Source organism: Rhinatrema bivittatum, chromosome 9 (assembly GCF_901001135.1).
Source record: "Rhinatrema bivittatum chromosome 9, aRhiBiv1.1, whole genome shotgun sequence".
NCBI lineage: Eukaryota > Metazoa > Chordata > Amphibia > Gymnophiona > Rhinatrematidae > Rhinatrema > Rhinatrema bivittatum.
Genome location: NC_042623.1, coordinates 42,285,995 through 42,307,249, shown reverse-complemented (window position 1 = coordinate 42,307,249; position 21,255 = coordinate 42,285,995). Strand labels below are relative to the sequence as shown.

The following is a 21,255-nucleotide window of genomic DNA, read 5'->3' as shown; positions in this document are numbered from 1 at the left end:
ACAAATGGTATCACAACCTGTAAAGAATCCAGATTTCTTCAGGGCCAGTTTGACTACTTGGACTCTGCGTTTGTAAAAGTATATATATGTTCCTCTGCTAAAGTTTCCATGGCACTGTTCTCTTGTAAACCAGTTACGGAGGAAAAGAATGGGAAGACAGTGATCTCACTGCATGGGATCTATTGATTGCAGCCCCATCCATTCCTTAGGGTTTGATTGCTTCTGTCTGCCTAATTCTTTCATGGTAGATCTCTTGGTTTGCATGAGAGTAGGCCTGAGCTGTGCCTTCTCAAGTACACACACTTCTGCACTGCTTATTTTTCACTTAGCCTGAATCAGAAAGCAGACTATGCCAACAAACGCTTTATGGCCTATACAAGAACTCCATAGGGTGAAACTGAGTCTCTTAGTAATGTGATTGCAGGACCAGGTGAACTGTGGGATCAAAACTAATTGCCAGGGAACATATTCTGGCATTTGGGAATGGTTTGTTCTTGCTGGGCAGAACTTTCACTGACTGCTCTTTGCTCTGTTTGCAGGTTTGGCGTATGCCCTGCTGGCAGCTGTGCCCCCGGTATTTGGACTGTACTCCTCATTCTATCCGGTTATTCTCTATACCTTCTTTGGAACCTCAAGGCACATATCAATAGGTACTGTCTTGTACTGTTTTAGAGCCTAAGGTGTCTCCATGTTTCATTATTTTCCGAAAAAGGTTAGTTGTGCTGGGGAAAGCCATTTCCTGCATTGGCACAGATGAGGATAGACCAAACAAGAGCCGACTATTCTTAATTGTCCACAAATGTTAATCTGGCCCAAAGAAGTGACTCTTATCTGTTGCTATTGTGTTGGCATGTGATTAAGGGAAATGGACATAGTCATTGGGCCAGACTTGTCCTTTTCCCTACAAGCTAGCTCTTTTTTTCCTCCCTTATTCTCAGGTATGCATAAGTTTTTTGTTTGAATGTTTGACCCTGGAGCTGGCTACTTCCATATTCTACCCCACAAGTTAGGAAAGGTGAGACTGCAGAAAGCAAAAGCAGTTGGCAAGGATTAGGGTCTGCCACATTGGGATCCTGGAAGATGACCAGAGCTGAGGTCAACTGCAGGCTGACCCTGGAGGATGTCTAAGGCCAGGTGTGCTAAAGGGTTTTGGAGTCTGCAAAGTCAAAGCCATATTGGAGGTCTGAAAGATCAGGCTCTGACATAGACTCAGGAGTGAGACGAACTGGAGGCATGCAGCAGTCTCCCAGAGGAGATGGGGACAAAAACAGTAACCAAATTCAAGAATGTGTAAGGTGGGCACAGAGGATCCTTAATAATGGGAAGATTGGGGTAAAGCTGGAGATTAAGGGCCACTATGAAAAGATCTTGCAGCACTATTTAAACATTTCAATGTGCTCACTTTTTTAATGCAAATTTTGGCTTTTGCCACATATATACCACAATAAACGAACCCAATAAAGTGAAATACTACAAATATCAATCCAATGAAAAGATTTCACTTGAAAGTCTAAAGAGACATCTAATATTTTTCTTAAAGGCAGATCATAGCAATATTTCATTGACCTTCATTGATGAAGGTCAATGTTGAATGTCAATGAAATATTGCTATGATCTGCCTTTAAGAAAAATACTGTATGTCTCTTTAGCTTACAAGAGAAATGTTTTCATTGGATTAGGACATAGGCAGACTTTGCTCCATTTCAAAATTATACAAGAAAATGATTTCTGGTATTTATGGGGTATTTCTTTTGCTCATTTTTTTATGACAGTGTTGGAAATGATTGGATGTTTCTGTGCAACCCTTACAATTCTGCTCAAGTGCAAACTCACAGTGGGCACAAAACATTGACATTTTCAGGCCGATGCAATACCAACATGATAAAAACGTGCATCCAAACTGGATGCATTTTCTTTAACGCATGCACAATTACCTGTCCTGGGCGCTCGATGTATTAGGAAAATGAGCCATCGCGCTAAAAAGGATGCACTAGGGACAAATTGTGCCTCTCTAATGCATCTATGGCATCAGGCACCCAGGAGAAGAGGCTGTGCGAGGGTTAGGAAAACAGATGCTCAGTTTTACGAGTGTCCGTTTTCCTAACCTGTGCACAGCCACGGGTTAGGAAAATGGAAGCTTGTTAATTGAGCATCGGGTGCACATTTATTTTCTACATAAGCGGGTACTAGCTAACAGCCTCATCTACATGGCATTTACATGTGATGAGCGCGCTATTAGCTACGCGCTGGTTTGGACGCACTATTCCCCTTATTATATAAGGGATTATGGACATGTGCTAGCCTGAGCGTACGGTATTGCATCGGCCTGCTTGTTTGCAAAATACAGAGATTTAAGAGCAACACATTTCTCAAAAATGACGGAGAAAAGAAGACTTCCCTTTAAAAGAATGAGCCAGAAAAATTCCAGAAGGAAATGTAAGGATGTATTAGCAACATGTGGAAATAGTTGTTCGGAGAAATGGCTAAATGGACCAATCTCCCAGGGGGAGATGGTGAGGACAGAAAGTATGGGATAAACGCAGACCGTCCTTAATTGTGAGGAAGTGAAGAGAAAGCTTGGAGGTACCATGGCCTCTGTGACACAGATGGGCCTTGCGGTCTTTAACTGCGTCCATATTTATCTATTTGATTTATCTGATTTTACTTCAGAGAGGATTACATTCAGGTACTTTAGGTACTGGTGTTTTTTAATGTGAGCCAGAGTTTGTGAGCCAGAAGCATGTATGTGAGAGAAAATATAAGGGAGTTTGTGTGAGAATGAGCACATATGTTAGAAAGTGTGTATATATAAGAGAAGAGAAGGTCTATGTATATCTCCTGTCCCTGCCTAATCCATGACAATCTGCGGGTGACTGAAATTTAAAGTTCCCAGGTATAAAGAGCAAGGGAATTTTTTTTAGCTTTTGTTTTAATTATTGGGTGTCATTTGATGTGTCTGCTGTTTGAAATATTTTACTGATTGTTTTCTGTTTTAATTTTCCAGTGTTATATATTTTTAATCATTCAAATGTTCTATTCATCAGCTGCTTTGAAATATTTATTCTGTTTATGAATATGGCTTTACTATTATATCTTTATTTTATTGTTTAATTTTAATAAGGAATGGTAATGTTTCTGTTTTTCCATCATTGCACTGCATACGGAGTCTGTCTTGTTATGGTTTCCAATTCAGATTTTTGTTTGCATGATTCTAGTTCAACTTTATTGTCTCTTTATTCTGTATTTGGTGAGGATCTGTGTGCTCTGCATGTGTGTCTGAGGGAGGTATTCTGCTAGCATGTAGTTTCTTTGTAGGGATCTATAACAGCTTGGCTTGTTCTGGTATCCTAATATCAGGTGTATTGGTATTTTAGGGCCTGCTATAATAGAGTAGGTAGGCAGTGCAGAGCCTGGGGAACTATAAAAGCAGCAGACTCTGTAGCACTCAGTCAATGGGAATGCACTGGAATTATGGTGGGGGGTATGGAGAAGGGGAGGCAAGCTCAGTCACAAAAAGGGATGGGGTGAGCCAAGAGGAATGCAGTGTTGGGGAGGTTTCTGTATGCTGGGCTTTCCTCCTGAAAAGGTCAGCTGGAAACAGTGAGTCTCCTGGAGTAAGGGTGGGATGAGAATGGGCAAGGGTGAGGGTGAGTGCACCTGCAGGCTGAGGGAGGGCTGGCAGCAAGCAAAACCTTTTTAGATAATCATGTGGTAGTACTGGAGTGGGGGCCCTCACTCTGTGAGCATATGAGCAGCAGCAGCACAGTGACAGAATGTGTGCTTCAGAAAGAGAGAGAGTGTGTATGTGGGTGACTTTCTCCCTGACATAGAAAGATACCCATACACACACTTTCTCTATGACATACCCATACACTGTGAGCAAGAGAGTGTGTGTGTGAGCATCTTTGTGAGCGTCTGAGGGACTTGTGTGTGTCTGACACTGGCTGGCAGTGTGGTTGTCACATTACTTGGCAACTGGTTCATGAGCTGATTGGTTGGCAAAAGACTTTAATACCAAACCAGGAATCCAAGATATAATTACGAGAGAATGTAACCAGACTTGCAGGCGGATGGCAACTGATTGCATGGATGGAAGAGGGCAAGCAACTCTGTTTGCTCACCTCTGGTCTAGGTTGTATTCTACGACTTAGTTATTTAGGAAAAATGTGAAATTTATGTTGGCGATTTTTTTGGCTCAATTCTGCCAGGCTCCAGGTCACATGATATACCTATGAAGGGTTAGTTTGGTGTGCTTTTGGGAACTGTCGAAGCACATGCTGCAGGGAAAATGCACAAGGGAGTCAGACAGATACCTTGTGGGCCAGTTTTGAAAAAAATCCCCCGGGCTGATCTTTTCCTGCAGTCCGCCCCTGGTAACATGCTTTCCTAAAATACTGAGTCAATAAAGTTTATTGAATCTGAATGTATCAGCAGTAAGCGGCAACGCTTATCCAGAGACCCGAGGTAGTGTGAGAGCTGTGGCGTCCACTGAATCACCTTAAATACAGGGACCTGTGGGGGGGGTGTGATGGCGCGTTTCCCCTTCAAGAGAGCCGTGGCCAGGAGGACCTCCTTCCTAGCTAAGGAGGATTTGCCGCTGCTGCTTCAGTAACTTTAAAGACATATGCCATTGCTTTCAGCCTTCTGAGGGGATCACATGGGTCACAGAAAGCAGAGCGCGGCTGTCTCAGGGACACTGCAGCAGCTTTAAAGGGGTGCTGCCACACACACTGCTCCTCCTGTTTGCACAGGGCACCACCTAGTCCTAGCCCTGCTTAACTGCCTAAATAGAGATAACTTAATTATTTCTCCCCCCCCCCCCCCAAAAAAAAAATTTGAATGGAATGAGAGAAACTTGGCATGGAATGGATAAAAGCAAGATAGCTAATCAACAAGTACATGATGATGGGAGGTTAACAGCAGCTGTTGCTACTAGTAAAGTCAGATCTAGAGCCTGCGAGAAGGCAATAAATTCTTTGCGAGGCTGTAAAAGGCATTCCTCAGTTGTGGTTTATTGCCAGTCAGTGAGAAGTGCCTGACTAGTTAAGACACAGAACTTCTCTGTTTGGTTATTCCACTTTATTTGCTTTGCTTTTAATGCCATTCGGAAGGGTCAGGGCTGTGAGGCAGAGTTTGAAGTTCCTTGATCCTGCTTCTGATAGGATTTGTTCAGTTAAATAGACCCCAGTTAGAAATGGTCTGACTTTCTAATCTATCCAGTCAACTAAGCGCACAATAAATTTGATTTGGTCGTGGTTATAATAACTTCATTTATTTTAAATGGTGACTCCTTCTTTACATCCCACACAGATAAGGCATACAGTTTAACCTGACGGCGCTGTCATCTGCCATCGGCCCAAGGATTCACTATTCTACATTAGAGTGCTCATCTCTCACACTTCAAGAGCTGAGTACAACAAACTGCTACCTTGCAGTCTACCCTCAACTGTTGCTAACATCTCCTTCCTCAGGAACTGTGTCATAACCAATTGCTACTTCTTAGCAGGAACCATACAGATAGCCAACACCTCCCTTCAGGGGAACTCTCGTATATCAAGGTGCCACTCTGTGCGGAGATCCATAACAGATACTAACTTTTCCCCTCTGGAAGAACAGATCTTATAAGGTTGCTGACCTCTCCCCTCTGGGGAGCAACTCCATAAAAGTTTGCCAACAGATTGCTAATCCTAGCAGCTCCTACAACAGATTGCTACTCTGCAGTTCTAACCTATAACAGATTGCTAACCCTAGCAGAGTCGCTAACAGATTGCTAGCTCCTCCCCTCTGGGGGAGCAAAGCTCAACAGGATTGCTAACTCCTCTCCTTGGGAGGAGCAAACCCTAACAGACTGCTAACTCCTAGCAGAAAAGATAACAGATTGCTAACTCCTAGCAGAATAGATAACATAATGTCTGCCTTATTTTTATGTACATCTTTGCAGAAGGCCTCTACTAAACTATGTTGGTGCTAGTGTCTGGTGGATAGGGGCGCCATGTGGACCCATGGTGCTGCGCCATTAGAAAGTGGCAAACGCTTTGGGGCCTGCCTCATGACTGCGTGGCAGTGCGGCCCTGCATAGGGTGTCTTTGGGCCTACCCTTCCTCCTGTGGTGCAGTTTTTATTTTCTTCTTTTTTGAAGTTCTTTTTTTTTCGCTCATCTTTTTACCCCTCTAGTTGTCAATAACAGGGATAGTCTGCACATCGCAACATCTCAGTGCAATGAAATTTTTTATTTTTATTTATTTATTTATAGCTTTTTTTATACCGACGTTCGTTTGCACATCACATGCCATATGATTTATTGCCTGTCTGCAATGGGGGGATCTTATGAATGTGTTTGTGTTATATGTTTCTGTTTAGCCTAGTAGTTGCTGAACAGATGCCTGTTCATTCTCTCTTAGGAATCCTCCTTTGTATTCAGCAGTTATATCTATGCTGTGCAGCTTTACTCCTGACTTTACCTCACATGGTGGGGTTTTTTTTCTGTCCCCTAGTTTGGTGGGGCAGACCGGCAATTATAACAATTTACACTGTCCTGTGCAACTTTGTCTGCGGGGTAGTGTGCAGGAGTATCAAGTACCTAGAGATGGGTGGACTGCCTTCTCAGTTCTGATTTATTTCCCACCGAGGAGGTGTGAGGTCTATAGTTTGGGGGTTTTACTCTGGGGTTCCTGTTGGGTGGGTTAGGGTTATGTCAGGGATGCTTGGGTTATTCTGAAGGGCTGAGGGGTTAGTTTGGCGTTTAGTGGTTATTACAGGGAGCGGGAAGAAAGGTTAAGGGTATAGTTCTGAAAGGTTGGTGGGATATGGGGCGGGTGGGGTTAGTTTTGGGGGACTTTCTATTTCAGCGAGCATGGGGGATAATACGGCATGCAACCCTTTTGCTGTACTCTTATTTACGCAGTTCAATGTAGCTCAGTCATTGCAACAATAGTCCTCAGCAAGGGGGCACACATCAGGCCTCCATCTGGAACCCTGCAATGAGGCAAAAACTCATAATAAAAACTTTTTTTAAATATATCCGAAGCAAGAAACCAGTGAGGGAGTCAGTTGGACCATTAGATGACTGAGGGGTTATAGGGGCTCTTAGGGAAGATAAGGCCATTGCAGAAAGACTAAATGAATTCTTTGCTTCGGTGTTTACTAATGAGAATGTTGGGGAGATACCAGTTCCGGAGATGGGTTTCAGGGGTGATGAGTCAAACAAACCGAACGAAATCACTGTGAACCTGGAAGATGTAGTAGGCCAGATTGACAAATTAAAGAGTAGCAAATTACCTGGACCGGATGGTATGCATCCTAGGGTACTGAAGGAACTAAAAAATGAAATTTCTGATCTATTAGTTAAAATTTGTAACCTATCATTAAAATCATCCATTGTACCTGAAGACTGGAGGGTTGCCAATATAACCCCAATATTTAAAAAAGGCTCCAGGGGTGATCCGGGTAACTATAGACCAGTGAGCCTGACTTCAGTGCTGGGAAACATAGTGGAAACTATTCTCAAGATCAAAATCATAGACCATATAGAAAGACATGATTTAATGGAACACAGTCAACATGGATCTACCCAAGAGAAGTCTTGCCTAACAAATCTGCATCATTTTTTTTAAGGGGTTAATAAACATGTGGATAAAGGTGAACCAGTAGATGTAGTGTATTTGGATTTTCAGAAGGATTTTGACAAACATAAGAACATAAGAAAATGCCATACTGGGTCAGACCAAGGGTCCATCAACCCCAGCATCCTGCTTCCAACAGTGGCCAAACCAGGCAAGTACCCAAAAACTAAGTCTATTCCATGTAACCATTGCTAATGGCAGTGGCTATTCTCTAAGTGAACTTAATAGCAGGTAATGGACTTCTCCTCCAAGAACTTATCCAATCCTTTTTTAAACACAGCTATACTAACTGCACTAACCACATTCTCTGGCAACAAATTCCAGAGTTTAATTGTGCGTTGAGTAAAAAAGAACTTTCTCCGATTAGTTTTAAATGTGCCCCATGCTAACTTCATGGAGTGCCCCCTAGTCTTTCTATTATCCGAAAGAGTAAATAACCGATTCACATCTACCCGTTCTAGACCTCTCATGATTTTAAACACCTCTATCATATCCCCCCTCAGTCGTCTCTTCTCCAAGCTGAAAAGTCCTAACCTCTTTAGTCTTTCCTCATAGGGGAGTTGTTCCATTCCCCTTATCATTTTGGTAGCCCTTTTCTGTACCTTCTCCATCGCAATTATATCTTTTTTGAGATGCGGCGACCAGAATTGTCCACAGTATTCAAGGTGTGGTCTCACCATGGAGCGATACAGAGGCATTATTACATTTTCCGTTTTATTCATCATTCCCTTTCTAATAATTCCCAACATTCTGTTTGCTTTTTTGACTGCCGCAGCACACTGAACCGACTATTTCAACGTGTTATCCACTATGACACCTAGATCTCTTTCTTGGGTTGTAGCACCTAATATGGAACCCAACATTGTGTAATTATAGCATGGGTTATTTTTCCCTATATGCATCACCTTGCACTTAACCACATTAAATTTCATCTGCCATTTGGATGCCCAATTTTCCAGTCTTACAAGGTCTTCCTGCAATTTATCACAATCTGCTTGTGATTTAACTACTCTGAACAATTTTGTGTGGAATGGTTAATAAAACAGAAAATGTTATAATGCCTCTATACCACTCCATGGTGAGACCACACCTTGAATACTGTGTACAATTCTGGTCGCCGCATCTAAAAAAATATATAGTTGCGATGGAGAAGGTACAGAGAAGGGCAACCAAAATGATAAAGGGGATGGAACAGCTCCCCTATGAAGAAAGGCTGAAGAGGTTAAGGCTGTTCAGCTTGGAAAAGAGACGGCTGAGGGGGATATGATAGAGGTCTTTAAGATCATGAGAGGTCTTGAACGAGTAGATGTGAATCGGTTATTTGCACTTTTGAATAATAGGAAGACTATGGGACATTCCATGAAGTTAGCAAGTAGCACATTTAAGACTAATTGGAGAAAATTCTTTTTCACTCAGCACACAATAAAGCTCTGGAATTTGTTGCCAGAGGATGTGGTTAGTGCAGTTAGTGTACCTGGGTTCAAAAAAGGTTTGGATAAGTTCTTGGAGAAGAAGTCCATTAACTGCTATTAATCAAGTTTACTTAAGAGTAGATTTTAAAAGCCCTGCGCGCCGGCAGCCTATGTTGCATAGGCTGCCGGCGCGCGCGCAAAGCCCCGGGATGCACATAAGTCCCAGGGCTTTGCTTGGGGGGCGTGTCGGGGGCGGTGCGGCATTCAGGGGTGTTCCGGGGGCAGGGCCGTGGGTGTGGTGCCGGCCCGGGGGCGTGACCGAGGCCTCCGAACCAGCCCAGGGGCCGGGGAATGGCGCACCCGCGCGCAAGTTAGGCAGGCGTAACTTTCTGCACAAAGGTGGGGGGGGGGGGGGATTTAGTTAGGGCTGGGGGGTGGGTTAGGGAGGGGAAGGTGGGGGGGCCGGAAAAAAAGTTTGGAGCGGCCTCGGAGGGGATGGAGGCAGGCTGCTTGACTCGGCGCACGCAGGTTGCGCAATTATGCACCCCCCTGCGCGCGCTGACCCTGGATTTTATAACATGCGCGCGGCAGCGCATGCATGTTATAAAATCGGGCATAGATTTGTTCGCGCTGGGTTGCGCGAATAAATCTACGCCCGTGCATAACTTTAAAAAATCTACCCCATGGGGAATAGCCACTGCTATTAATTACATCAGTAGCATGGGATCTTCTTAATGTTTGAGTAATTGCCAGGTTCTTGTGACTTGGTTTGGCCTCTGTTGGAAACAGGTTGCTGGGCTTGATGGACCCTTGATCTGACCCAGCATGGCAATTTCTTATGTTCTTATGTACACCCTAAGTCTGGCCGCTAAGCATCACCATTACACAGTTATAAAATAGACACAACAAAATGTCGGATCACAAAGGAAAAATGCTGTAGCCATCTCCCTTAATCTCGCGATGCACAACCACATTACTAAATCAAGACACGTATGTTGTTAATGTTTAATATTGAAGGTTTATTTTTTCTCAGTATGGACATTTCTTTTCTGATAACGTTTTCATTTTGCAATGAATAAGACATGTCGATAATACGCCTTGAGGAAGGAGATCCTCTTCGAAACACAAGCCATGTCAAACAAGTCATCTTAAAACGGGTGTTTTTCTGGACATGATAATCTTGCATCTATTGGGAAAAATTGATTCAAGATAAGTGTCTTTACTGTTTCTTAAAGATATTTACACAAAAGAAAAGAAAAGTATATATAAAAAGAAAAAAAATGTTTCCAAAAAAGACAGATGATTAAAAAAATATCACAGGTATTAATTATTTCACTTGTGGTGACATTGATTTAGTCACAAAAAATAACCTATCAGTGACTTTGATTACCCGAATTCATATGAGTTCTAACCATTTGGCAATGAATTATTTCCTGATCTGTATGGCTATTTTAAAACTGTAAGTTTGTAATTACCACTATGCAATGACGTGGACTCTCTCAGAGAGTTTGTCCTGAGTTCCAGGGAGGGGGGAGAAGGCGTCTGCTGCTGTGGTGACCCTTGCTGGTACACGAGCAGTTCAAACGTTGGGGAAACAGCCGCTCCTATCCTTAGCTAATGAGGAGTCCTCCACCTGTGCAGGCCAGCTGAGGGTTTTTTTGAGGGCAAAGAGAGAATTTATGGTAATCGCTGAAATAACGCAGTGAAGAATGACGTAAAATAAATATCTACCAGTTCTAGAAATGTCTCTGGGGGGAGGAGGGGTGTTAGGCTTGCCTGGACATTTTTCATATTCTCAGTTCTCGGTTGACTTGAGCCTCAGATTCGCACAATGTAGTCTTTGGCTTCTTATTTCCTGTAGCAAGTTTAGAGCTTGAACATATCAGAGTTTGCTAAGGAATTAGAGCAATAGTGGACTTTGAAATTATTTCTGATCTCTGAACCACACTCTTTCTCTGACTTTTAATGGCAGCTGTTTCCATCTGGTTCTGCAGCTTCTCTCCTGAGTTGGTAAATTCAAGTTTGTTCTAATTTCCAAAAACAGAAAACCTTCTAATATAACTTTCGGCTGAGGTGTTCCATCTTTGAATCAAGAGTACTTCCCATGGTGTTAGTAGTAAGGGGCAAAGAGGTTTAATTACTGTGTAATATCTCATTATACCTCTGGTCATTTGATGGGTGCTCTTGGAGTAGTAAAAGCCCAAAAGAGATGCTGTGCAGTGAGTGGAAGAAAGGAAGATCAAAGTAGGCTGTTCTTTCTGTCCAGACAGTAAAAGTGGGAAATAAGTTTGAAAATTTTTCATGGACTCTTCTTTTTTTTTTTTTCTTTCAATCATTGAAGAAAACGTAAGAATTTAAAGATGCTTAGCTGGTCTGCAGATGTAGACCCTACCGCTGGTGATCTGCCAGTCAGGACACAGGATTTCCAGCAGCACGTTCACAATGACTACGTTTCCTGACTCTAGAATGAATTTGTATCGTCAGGATAAACCTGGATGTTCTGCCTCTTTCTGTTCATTTTAGGCACGTTTGCGGTCATCAGTCTGATGGTTGGTGGAGTCGCTGTTCGGATAGCTCCCGATGAAATGTTCGACATTGTGGAAACAAATTCTACCAATGGCACTGATCTTCTTGAGAAGTATGAGGCACGAGATGCCATGAGGGTGAAGGTAGCTGCAGCTGTGACTATACTCACAGGACTCATCCAGGTGAGCCTCCTGAGGTTGGTAGATTGTGTCATTGCTTTTTGTGTACTGATTCATTTCAAACTAAAGCACCACCAAAAAAAAGTTCCCAAAAAGTAGAAAAACAGAATAACTTTATCTTCTTTATTGCTAATTCCACTGCAACTTTAAATTTAAGTTATACAAACTTCCATATACCCAACAACTGGATCCACAACCAAGAGCACGTCAATGTTAAATTTTTTTTTTTACATTGCTGCTTCCTCTGGGGCCCACTGGTTATCCTGATAGAGCATTGGTCACCACATCATATGTCAACTCAAGAAGTGTGAATTTAGAATCTGTGATGTTTTTTTGCACTATTCAGGTTAACTAAGGCCAGTACCTTATCCCCCAGATCAGTCCAGTTGCATGGGTTTCTCTCCCCTACCAGCAGGTGGAGATGGAGAAGAAAAGCTTTACTGAATTCGTGGTACTTAACCCAGTGTGCCGCCTGCAGTCCCTCTGTATTCTCTGTCTCCAGCAGATGGTAGAGGTGTAAAACCTGAAGTCTGGAATTTTGGAGTAAAAAAGAAAGAAGACACGTTGCTCCCAGGGGTGCTAAGTTCTGTGGAGGGCTATCCCCCTGGTGGAGTAGATTGCCTTTGCCCAAGTAGTGTGGGGAAATTGAAAACCAAAGGATTGGTTCCCTCTTTTCTCCATGCTGCTCTATCCCTGCAGGAAAGTTTCCCGAGCAGACACCAGCGAGAAAGTATACCCTTTTTGTCTTCCTTCGTACAAGCAACTGTATCTTAAAAAAAACAAAAAACAAAACAAGGAAGAGGGAGGTAGGCTTGGACAGCTCGGCTGACCATATACTCAGGAAGAGAGAGACAGCTGTTTATCTGGCGGTCGAGGCAGGGGATCAGCTGTGTGCTGCTGCAAAAGTCCCTGGGGCTTTTCTGTCTTTCCCGCCGGGAGCCGAGTGCAGCCGAGTACCCGCGATGGTAGCAGCTGCTGAGAGCAGGTAACACTGCAAGTCCTGTGGGGACAAACGAGTGCAGGTGAGCTCCTCGGGTCTGTGCAGGCCGTGTGTTGATGGTGGGGAGGGCAGCTCGGCGAAGACTAACTCTGCATTGGAGGGGAAAAGGGCAGACTGGACAGCTGATTCTGGGAGCGCTGCACTTCCCTGCAGCACTGGAGCCGTGGCCATTTTAGAATTTGTTCCCTCAGTGGAAGGAAGGTGAGGAAATGAGGCTACTTCTCCACTGATACAGGCCTCAGAAAGTGTCCAAGAAGGATCAGCAGAAAGCGAGGATTCTCCAGGGGTGGAATTAGATTCTGGAGTAACTTTCTTGACTGTATTTGTGTTGCTGATGCACAAGGCTTTTTTAGCGAAGAAGGGAGCATCAAGGAAGCATCCCCATTCATTTTTTGTAAATTAGATCTTTATTAACAATTAGAGGTGTGAATCGTGTGATCGATCGTCTTAATGATCGATTTTGGCTGGGGGGGGAGGGAAATCTTATCGTCATGGTTTTTTTTGGGTTTTTTTTAAATCGTTAAAAATCGTAAATCGGGGGAGGGCGGGAAAACCGGCACACCAAAACAACCCTAAAACCCACCCCGAACCTTTAAAACAAATCCCCCACCCTCCCGAACCCCCCCAAAATGTTTTAAATTACCTGGGGTCCAGTGGGGGGGTCCCAACGCGATCTCCCTCTCTCTCTGGCCACGGCTGCGTTAAGAGAAATGGCGCCGGTGGCCCTTTGCCCTTATCATGTGACAGGGCAAAGGTAGCGCCGGCGCCATTTTGGTTCCTGGCTCCCGACGTCACACGTGCAGAAGATCGCCCCTGGACCCCCGCTGGACCCCCAGGGACTTTTGGCCAGCTTGGGGGGGGGCCTCCTGACCCCCACAAGACTTGCCAAAAGTCCAGCGGGGGTCTGGGAGCAACCTCCTGCACGCGGGCCGTATTGCCAATCTTCAAAATGGCGCCGGCGCTACCTTTGCCCTCACTATGTCATACGGGCGACGGTCGCCCGTATGACATAGTGAGGGCAAAAGTAGCAAAAGCGCTACCTTTGGCTAGGCATTATCTTGTAAAGACTCCTTCCTTCAGATAGACGGTGTTTTTACACACCATTCCTTTGTTTTTACCAAAGGTGGTATGTCTGTTTCACCTAATTCAGACAGTGGAGTTACCTGGCTTTGAAAATTTGAAGTTTTCTTCTCTGCATGCTAAGGAACTGCACTTTTGGACATGTGTTAGATCTTTCTACGCAATTTGAAGTCACCAACAGTTCTGAGAGGTCGGATCATTTGTTTATGCTTGTCTGTGGAGCAAGTAAAGAGAACAAGGCTTCTGAAGCAACCATTGCATGGTGGGTGAAAGAGGCCATTGCGTCTGCTTATTTATGTAAAGGGTGCCCAGTTCCAGAGGGTCTGAGGGCTCATTCCACTAGATCCCAGGCAGCGTCCTGGGCTGAATGGCAGTTGGTTTCCCCGCAGGAGATCTGTCGGATGGCAACTTGGTCTTCACTACACATTTTTGCAAGGCATTACAGGCTGAATGTTCGGGCTCTGGACCCAGCTAGTTTTGAAGAGTGTGTGTTGCAAGCGGGTCTTTCAAGTTCCCGCCCAGTATAGGGGAGCTTAGATCATCCATGCATCTGAACTGATCCCATTGATAATAAGGAAAGGAAAACTGGTTCTGCCCTGCTAATGTTTGGTCCGGGAGGCCCACAGATCAGTCCAGAGCCCCATCCTGTATAAAAGACTGCTCTAGTCTGTGTGTAAATAAACAGATGTTGCCTTGTTTTGGGGAGTTTTGAATCTCCTCTATAGTCGTATGGTCTTCAGTTGGAGGGCTTATCTTTCCCCTGCTCGGTTGGGAATGGGGGTTAGTTCTAGTTTTATAAGTCTTTTATTTGGGTACAGTGCATACCAAGGGATTGCACATGGCGCACTGGCTTAAGTAGCATGAGTTCAGTAAAGCTGTTCTTCTCTGTCTCCATCTGATCATAGGGGGAAAAAACGTCTCCACTGATCTGTGGGACTCAAGAATGAAAATTAGCAGATAAGAACCAATTTTCCTTTGTATGGTAGAGTTGGTGCTCTCAGTACCTGACGGTATATATACAGGCATCTTAGAGCTTCAGAAGAAAGCTATTTGCTCTTTCATCTGCTAGCGATTTGTTTGTAGTAAAAATAGTTTATGGAATTATTATAGGACATAGGATTGTGGTGCTTAAGTAGTCACATTGCTAGATCCTAGTCTGCTGGACATCCAGACCTTTAGACCATGTTGTCCACCCAGGAAAGTCTGTGTGACAGCTCTCACATGGGGAAAATTTAGCCACAAGCTAACCATGTGATGGTCATAAAGGTTTGACCCATGCAACAATCCATTAACGGGTATCCAGAAAATAAAGCAATGTGAGGGGGGATTAAAAACATGACAAATGACATGAATTGGTACTCACCAGTTGTGTGTTTTGGGTTTTATATGAACAGCTGTCCCTGGGCATCCTTCGTTTTGGTTTTGTAGCCATCTATCTTACGGAGCCCTTGGTGCGTGGGTTCACTACTGCGGCAGCTGTGCACGTCTTCGTATCTCAACTGAAGTATCTCCTTGGAATCAAAACCAAAAGATACAGCGGGCCCCTCTCTGTGATATATGTAAGTCATGTTTGTCTGTTTTGCAGAGAGAAAACTCCATGCATAGTGTTGGCGTTTAAAAGGTGTGCATTTAAGTTTTGGTTGGGGGAAAAAGCAGGTGCAAATTTTTCTTGGCCGATTTTCAAAGGGAGTGTATGCATTTGCTTTTTATTAGAACGCTGGTGCTATGGTTAAAAATCCCCATGGATTTGCACCTGTGAGGGTAGTTTAAAAATTGCCAACTTACTGCTCTGTATATACTGATAGTTGTGCAGAAATAATAGTTACAGCGTCACTTTGAAAGACGAGATTGTGTTTATTTTATTATATGCTTAAATTAATGGATTCAGACATCACCAGCTGACACACAAAGGAAATATTGACTAGGGAGCAGAGAAGAGAGATTGGGATTAGAAATATCTTTTGAGGATTTTAACACTAGAAGGTACCCTAAAGCTAATATGGACGGAAATGTTCATTTCATATTAGACAAAGCTTGGCCTTCAAGGCCAAGGCAAACCATTCTAGCCCTTGAGTTTTGCAACAGGAGTAGTTTTCCGGCAACTGACCTATGCAGATTAACTGGCTTCTTAGACTACATCCATTCAAATATATTTGCTGAAAGTTCAACGAGGCTGTCCTGAAACCAGACTTGGTCATGGCTCTTGAGTGTTGCTTACCCCTGCTTCAGTGTTATCTTTGACCTTTAACTTTGACTAGTGCCCATTTGGGTCCTGTTCCTTCTGGAAGAACAAATAGCGCAGTGCCAGCTGTTGAGCCCAGCTGTTCAGCAGTTTGAACAGCATGTATGCGGCTGCCAGGGTAGCAGCAATAAAATGACTATGTTATGTTATTTATATGCCGTTTATGTTAAGCGGCTAACAAAAGGAGCATACACTAGGACCACCTGTGGGAACTAATGCCACACCTTTGGCCACCTGCAGTGGCTTACTGGGTATACATGAGAGAAATTTTGCATGTACCGCCTCCATGACATGCAAATTTTCTCTCATGCATATTCATTGTGGATATCCTGAAAACGCGACTGGCTGGGGGGTCCCCAGGACAGGGTTGGGAACCACTGCTCTAAATAATGGATGGAAAAATGGTTGAAAACAAAATACTTTCCATGAATCTGGCATTTAGTGAGTAACCTGCCATATTTTGTTGTGTTACAGAGTATAATTGCTGTACTGTCAAATATTACAAAAACCAACGTTGCAGCCTTAATTGTGGGAACGATATGTATCATTTTACTGCTGTGTGCTAAGGAAATTAATGACCGCTTTAAGAAGAAACTGCCAGTTCCAATCCCTATGGAGATCATTGTGGTAAGTATAGGGTCAAGTTTCACTTCATCAACAGAGAGAGATGGTGGCCCAGAGCTGAGCACTTTGCATGAGGTTCTTAGATTGAGTTCTGACTGACGGTGTGTGTTTAAAGTAACACTCACAGGCTGACCAAGGCCTTCACAAGTGGTATCTAGTCTAAGCACTGCCACAAATCGTTACTGCATAACTTTCTGAGTGTACTCTGAGCAGGGCCGTTTCAAGTGGTGGGCAAGCAGGGTGACCACCCTGGGCGTCAAACTGAGGGAGGGGGAGGGAAAGGGGCACTGTAAGCAACACTTTCCCTGAATGCTGTTTCGTCCAACGATTGCCCTGGGAATGTGGGAGATAGAAATATACCTTGTTTACAGCCTGTATGCCAAAATTCTGTGGTTGAAACCTTAGGGGGTAGATTTTAAAAAGGTGCGCTCGGGCGTACATGTGCATGCGCTACTCGGCACACGCACATGTACACCTGATTTTATAACTTGTGCGCGCAAGTTATAAAATCAAGGATCAGCGCGCGCAAGGGGGTGCCAAGCCGCACTTCCTTCCCCCGTTCCCTTCCCCCTAGCCTGACCTTCCCCCCCCTCAGCCCTACTCTAACCCCCCCCCCCCAGACCTTTATTGTACCTGTTGTGCCTGCCTCCAGCCAACTGCCAGCCCACGATCCCCAGCACAGTGGCCCCCAGACCGCCCCTTTTGTAAAGCCCCGAGACTTATACGCGTCGCCGGGCCTTTTAAAAATAAGCCTGGCGTGCATAACCCTTCTAAAATCCGGCCCTTACTTTGTGGGAGCTTCTATGTTTATCTGGTGAGAGAATAGAGAGTCAGATGAGATGGGAGCAGGGCCAGCTCAGAAGTGGGAGACAAGTGGAGGAGGGGAGTTGTGATAGGCACATTTAAATCTCGCTCACTTTCCCTAAACAGCCTTTCCATACATATTCCCTTTCTCTCCATTTCTTCTCCTTTCCTTTTCCCTAAGGCCTGCCTTCGTTCTCTTCCACTCCTGCTCTGTGGTTGCCCACTCACTGACTGGCGAGATGGGTGCCAGTTACCATTGTTGCTGCTTTATACGCCCACAGCAGGGAGACAAGCTCTGCCAGCTGAGCTGTTCCTCCTCGCTCCTTCTCCCTGTGCCAGACACCAGCTCTCCTCCTCCTCTCATGACAGCTTCATGTTCACAGCTGGACCACTAGCTTCTGAAACAGCAGAGTCCTGTGAGAGGCCCAAGGACTTGGCACCCATGTGTGTGAAAGCTCCTCCATGGGCATCCTCAGCTAGGCTGCAAGATCCATTGTTCAGGCCAAAGAATTGTGGTTGCCGCGGTAGTCCACTTGGGTATGAGGAATTAAGGGTTAACAAATAAACGGTGTACAATTCTTTTTTGTTGGACTAGCAATACAGCTATGATGAGCTTAATACAACGGTGACGAGCTTTTGAGAGTTATGCAGTCTTCATCAGGTCATGGTGAAGGTTTGGGGATTTAGCAAGGGCTAAGTGAGAAGAAGCAGGGAACTTACTGTAGGCCTAAGAGAAAATCTAGAATGCAAGCAACTAATGATGAGAGAAGTGAAAACAGTAAAGAAAATACAAGAAAGCATGGGGTAAGCCCAGTCTATCCCTGGTTACAAAAAAGTGAGGGGAAAGATAGAAATTGACTGAGGTCTGTGGCAGTGCACCAGGAAATACATTGGGTATTGCAGATGGGCCTTACTGTTCTCGTCTGTCGACATTTCCCTGCTTGGCTTCTGTTATTCCTGAGTTATTATATCACTGACATTGTCCAAATGTGGTGTTTGTCCCTGCTTCCTCTTTGTCAGGGCTTCCCAAGCCCGCCCTGAGGACCTCTCAACCAATCAGGCTTTCAGACTATCCACAGCGAATATGCATGAGATAAATGTGCATACACTGGAGACTCAGTATGTAGCAATGAGGTCACCAGGACAGGGGTGGGAAGCTCTGCTCCACTTTCAGCTAACAGCCATGTGCTGACTGCTGGCCTTGACTGCTGCCGCTCTGAGAGTGGCAACTTACCCCATTTCCACATCAGTCTCCACCATTTTTATACTCAAGACTCCAGTTTGAATTGCCATTTCAGTGTTTACAGGCCCAGAACCTGTCTTAGAAACTTCTTCCAGGAAAAACGGCGCTTTCCTAACTTTTGTAGTGGTTAAATAAGTGTCAGTGCCATGGTGTCTGCCTAGTTATGACCATCACAGTGGTTAGGAGCAAACAGAGGCATGGGAGCAGCACAGTACTGAAAGAAGGAAAGGCCATGTACTTCTTATGCCCCCCATGCTGAGATGATCCCTGGGACTTTTCTGACATTTATTTTATGTTGGATTTTATTTTATTTATTTTTTTTAGGTGATAATTGGAACTGGAGTTTCAGCTGGAATAAATCTGTCGGGCTCATATGGGGTGGATGTTGTTGGAAATATCCCCACAGGGTGAGAGACGTGAGGATGTGTCCACCATTGCATCGAAGGATGCCACCGGTCAGATGATCTGCTAGTGCGAAAGTTTGCTTTTAGTCAACCATTTCAGAAATGTGTATTCCTAAACTAACAACCAAGGAACCTGCCAAAAAAAACACTGAGCATGCACGCATGGTTAGCACTCCAACATTGCTGGGACCTGCAGATGGCAATGAGAACAATTTGCAAAAGGTTTAGGTGCCTAACTTGGCCCATTCAAAGTTGATTAGGGCTGGGCCGTGGTGGGGGTCAAGCACGGGGATCAGATTGGGGAAGCAAATTAGGCACATGGTGCTGATTTTCAATGTCAGCCGCCTAACTTAGGCACCCAAATGTAGGCAGAAAAAAAGTAGCAGGTATCTATTTATTTTTATTTACAAATTTTTATATACCGACTTTCCTCAAAAAGAAATCAAGACGGTTAACAGAATAAAACGTCAATACAGATCTATACGATCATAAGGACGCACATTTTTTCTAAAGTTAGGAGATTTTCTATGCAAAACTCTAGGCATCTGTGTGTGCTGAAAATTTGCCTAACTTTTGGAACCTAGGTCAGGTACACAGCTGTCTTTGAAAACTGGCCCCAGTGTGTTTTCCCGTGATCTGGTGTTTTCCTTTGTTTCCTATACGTGTTTGGTATAAGACATTAAGATTTAGTAAGTACTGATTGCCCTCAGCTGTTGAAAGCTGCAGTTCCCCCCTCCCCCTGTCCCAGTTCCTATTTGTCTTTGAAGTGGGCGTTTGTGATTTGTTTTCTGATGGGATAGACTTTGGCATCCAGTGTGTTCATTTACAGCCTGTGTTGTACCAACATTGAAAGCTGCTCAGGAAAACATGTCTAAATTGGAGTGAATTACGTCGCTAGCCATTTTACTCTGCTATTCAGTTGTAGCAATGTGGGAATAGAAGAAAATAGGTTCCCTGTAGGAAACCAGATCAGTCCAGACTCCTGGGTTTTGCCTCCCTGCCAGCAGATGGAGACAGAGAAAGTTTCACTGACACTGTACATAACCCAGTGTGCACCTGCACTCCCTCAGTATTCCTCTGTCTCTAGCAGATGGTAGATGTTCTGAAACCTGCAGTCTGATTGCTCAGTCCAAAAGTCCATGGGGGTGGACATCTGGTGGTCCAGATCCCTCATCCCCCATGAGACGGCGGAGGAACCAGCTGGCAGTTCTGCACTGCAAGCCCAGTGGAGCAGGGAAGTATCCCTTTTATATGGTTTGTCCTGGGCTGGGTCGCTAAGGTTTGGTGAAAGGAGACGGATATAGCCAGTGGTCTGGCTCTCTTCTGATCTGCCATGCAGCCTGCGCTCAGGAACCGGAACCTCTGGACCAAAGGAAAGTATTGGTTTCTATGTACCGTATTTTTCGCTCCATAAGACGCACCTGACCATAAGTCGCACCTAGGATTCAGAGGGGGAAAATTAAAAAAAAAAATTGTGCTAAACCGGCTCTGCATCTGGGCATCTTATGGAGCAAATTAGGGGAGTGCATAGCTTTTTTTTTTTCTCCCCATTTTGTTTTCGGGTCTGGGGAGGGCCATTTCGGTCCACTCCCCAGATCAGAAAACTTTTTTCTCTGGGAACCCCTCCCCCCCCCCAAAAAAAACCCCCCATCCCACACTTTAAATTAACAACCCCCACCCTCCTGACCCCCCCCAAGACCTGCCGACTTAATTTACCACAACCCCCCACCCTCCTGACCCCCCCCAAGACCTGCCGACTTAATTTACCACAACCCCCCACCCTCCTGACCCCCCCCAAGACCTGCCGACTCAATTTACCGCAACCCCCCACCCTCCTGCCCCCCCCCAAGACCTGCCGACTTAATTTACCGCAACCCCCCACCCTCCTGACCCCCCCAAGACCTGCCGACTTAATTTACCGCAACCCCCACCCTCCTGACCCCCCCAAGACCTGCCGACTTAATTTACCGCAACCCCCCACCCTCCTGACCCCCCCAAGACCTGCCAAACGTCCCTGGTGGTCCAGCGGGGGTCCAGGAGCGGTCCGGGAACGATCTCCTGGGCGTGGGCCGTCGGCTGCCAGTAATCAAAATGGCGCCGACGGCCCTTTGCCCTCACT

General features: G+C 44.9%; 1 protein-coding gene across 12 annotated transcripts in view; it reads left to right on the top strand.

Annotated features, from left to right (window-relative positions):
• The window catches only part of SLC26A5 (solute carrier family 26 member 5), a 93,961-nt gene that overhangs the window by 42,247 nt on the left and 30,459 nt on the right, over window positions 1–21,255 (top strand). For 10 of the 12 annotated variants that reach the window (XR_003858653.1, XM_029616132.1, XM_029616133.1 and 7 more), the window contains 5 exons: window positions 540–650; window positions 11,558–11,742; window positions 15,214–15,378; window positions 16,536–16,688; window positions 19,057–19,139. Coding sequence is in view for 11 of the 12 variants with exons in the window: in XM_029616132.1 (XP_029471992.1) it covers window positions 540–650; window positions 11,558–11,742; window positions 15,214–15,378; window positions 16,536–16,688; window positions 19,057–19,139 (697 nt within the window). In the remaining variant the exon portion in view is untranslated. Of the gene's footprint in view, window positions 1–539; window positions 651–11,557; window positions 11,743–15,213; window positions 15,379–16,535; window positions 16,689–19,056; window positions 19,188–21,255 lie in introns of all 12 variants that reach the window. The other 2 variants (XM_029616142.1, XM_029616139.1) reach the window with 2 other exon arrangements.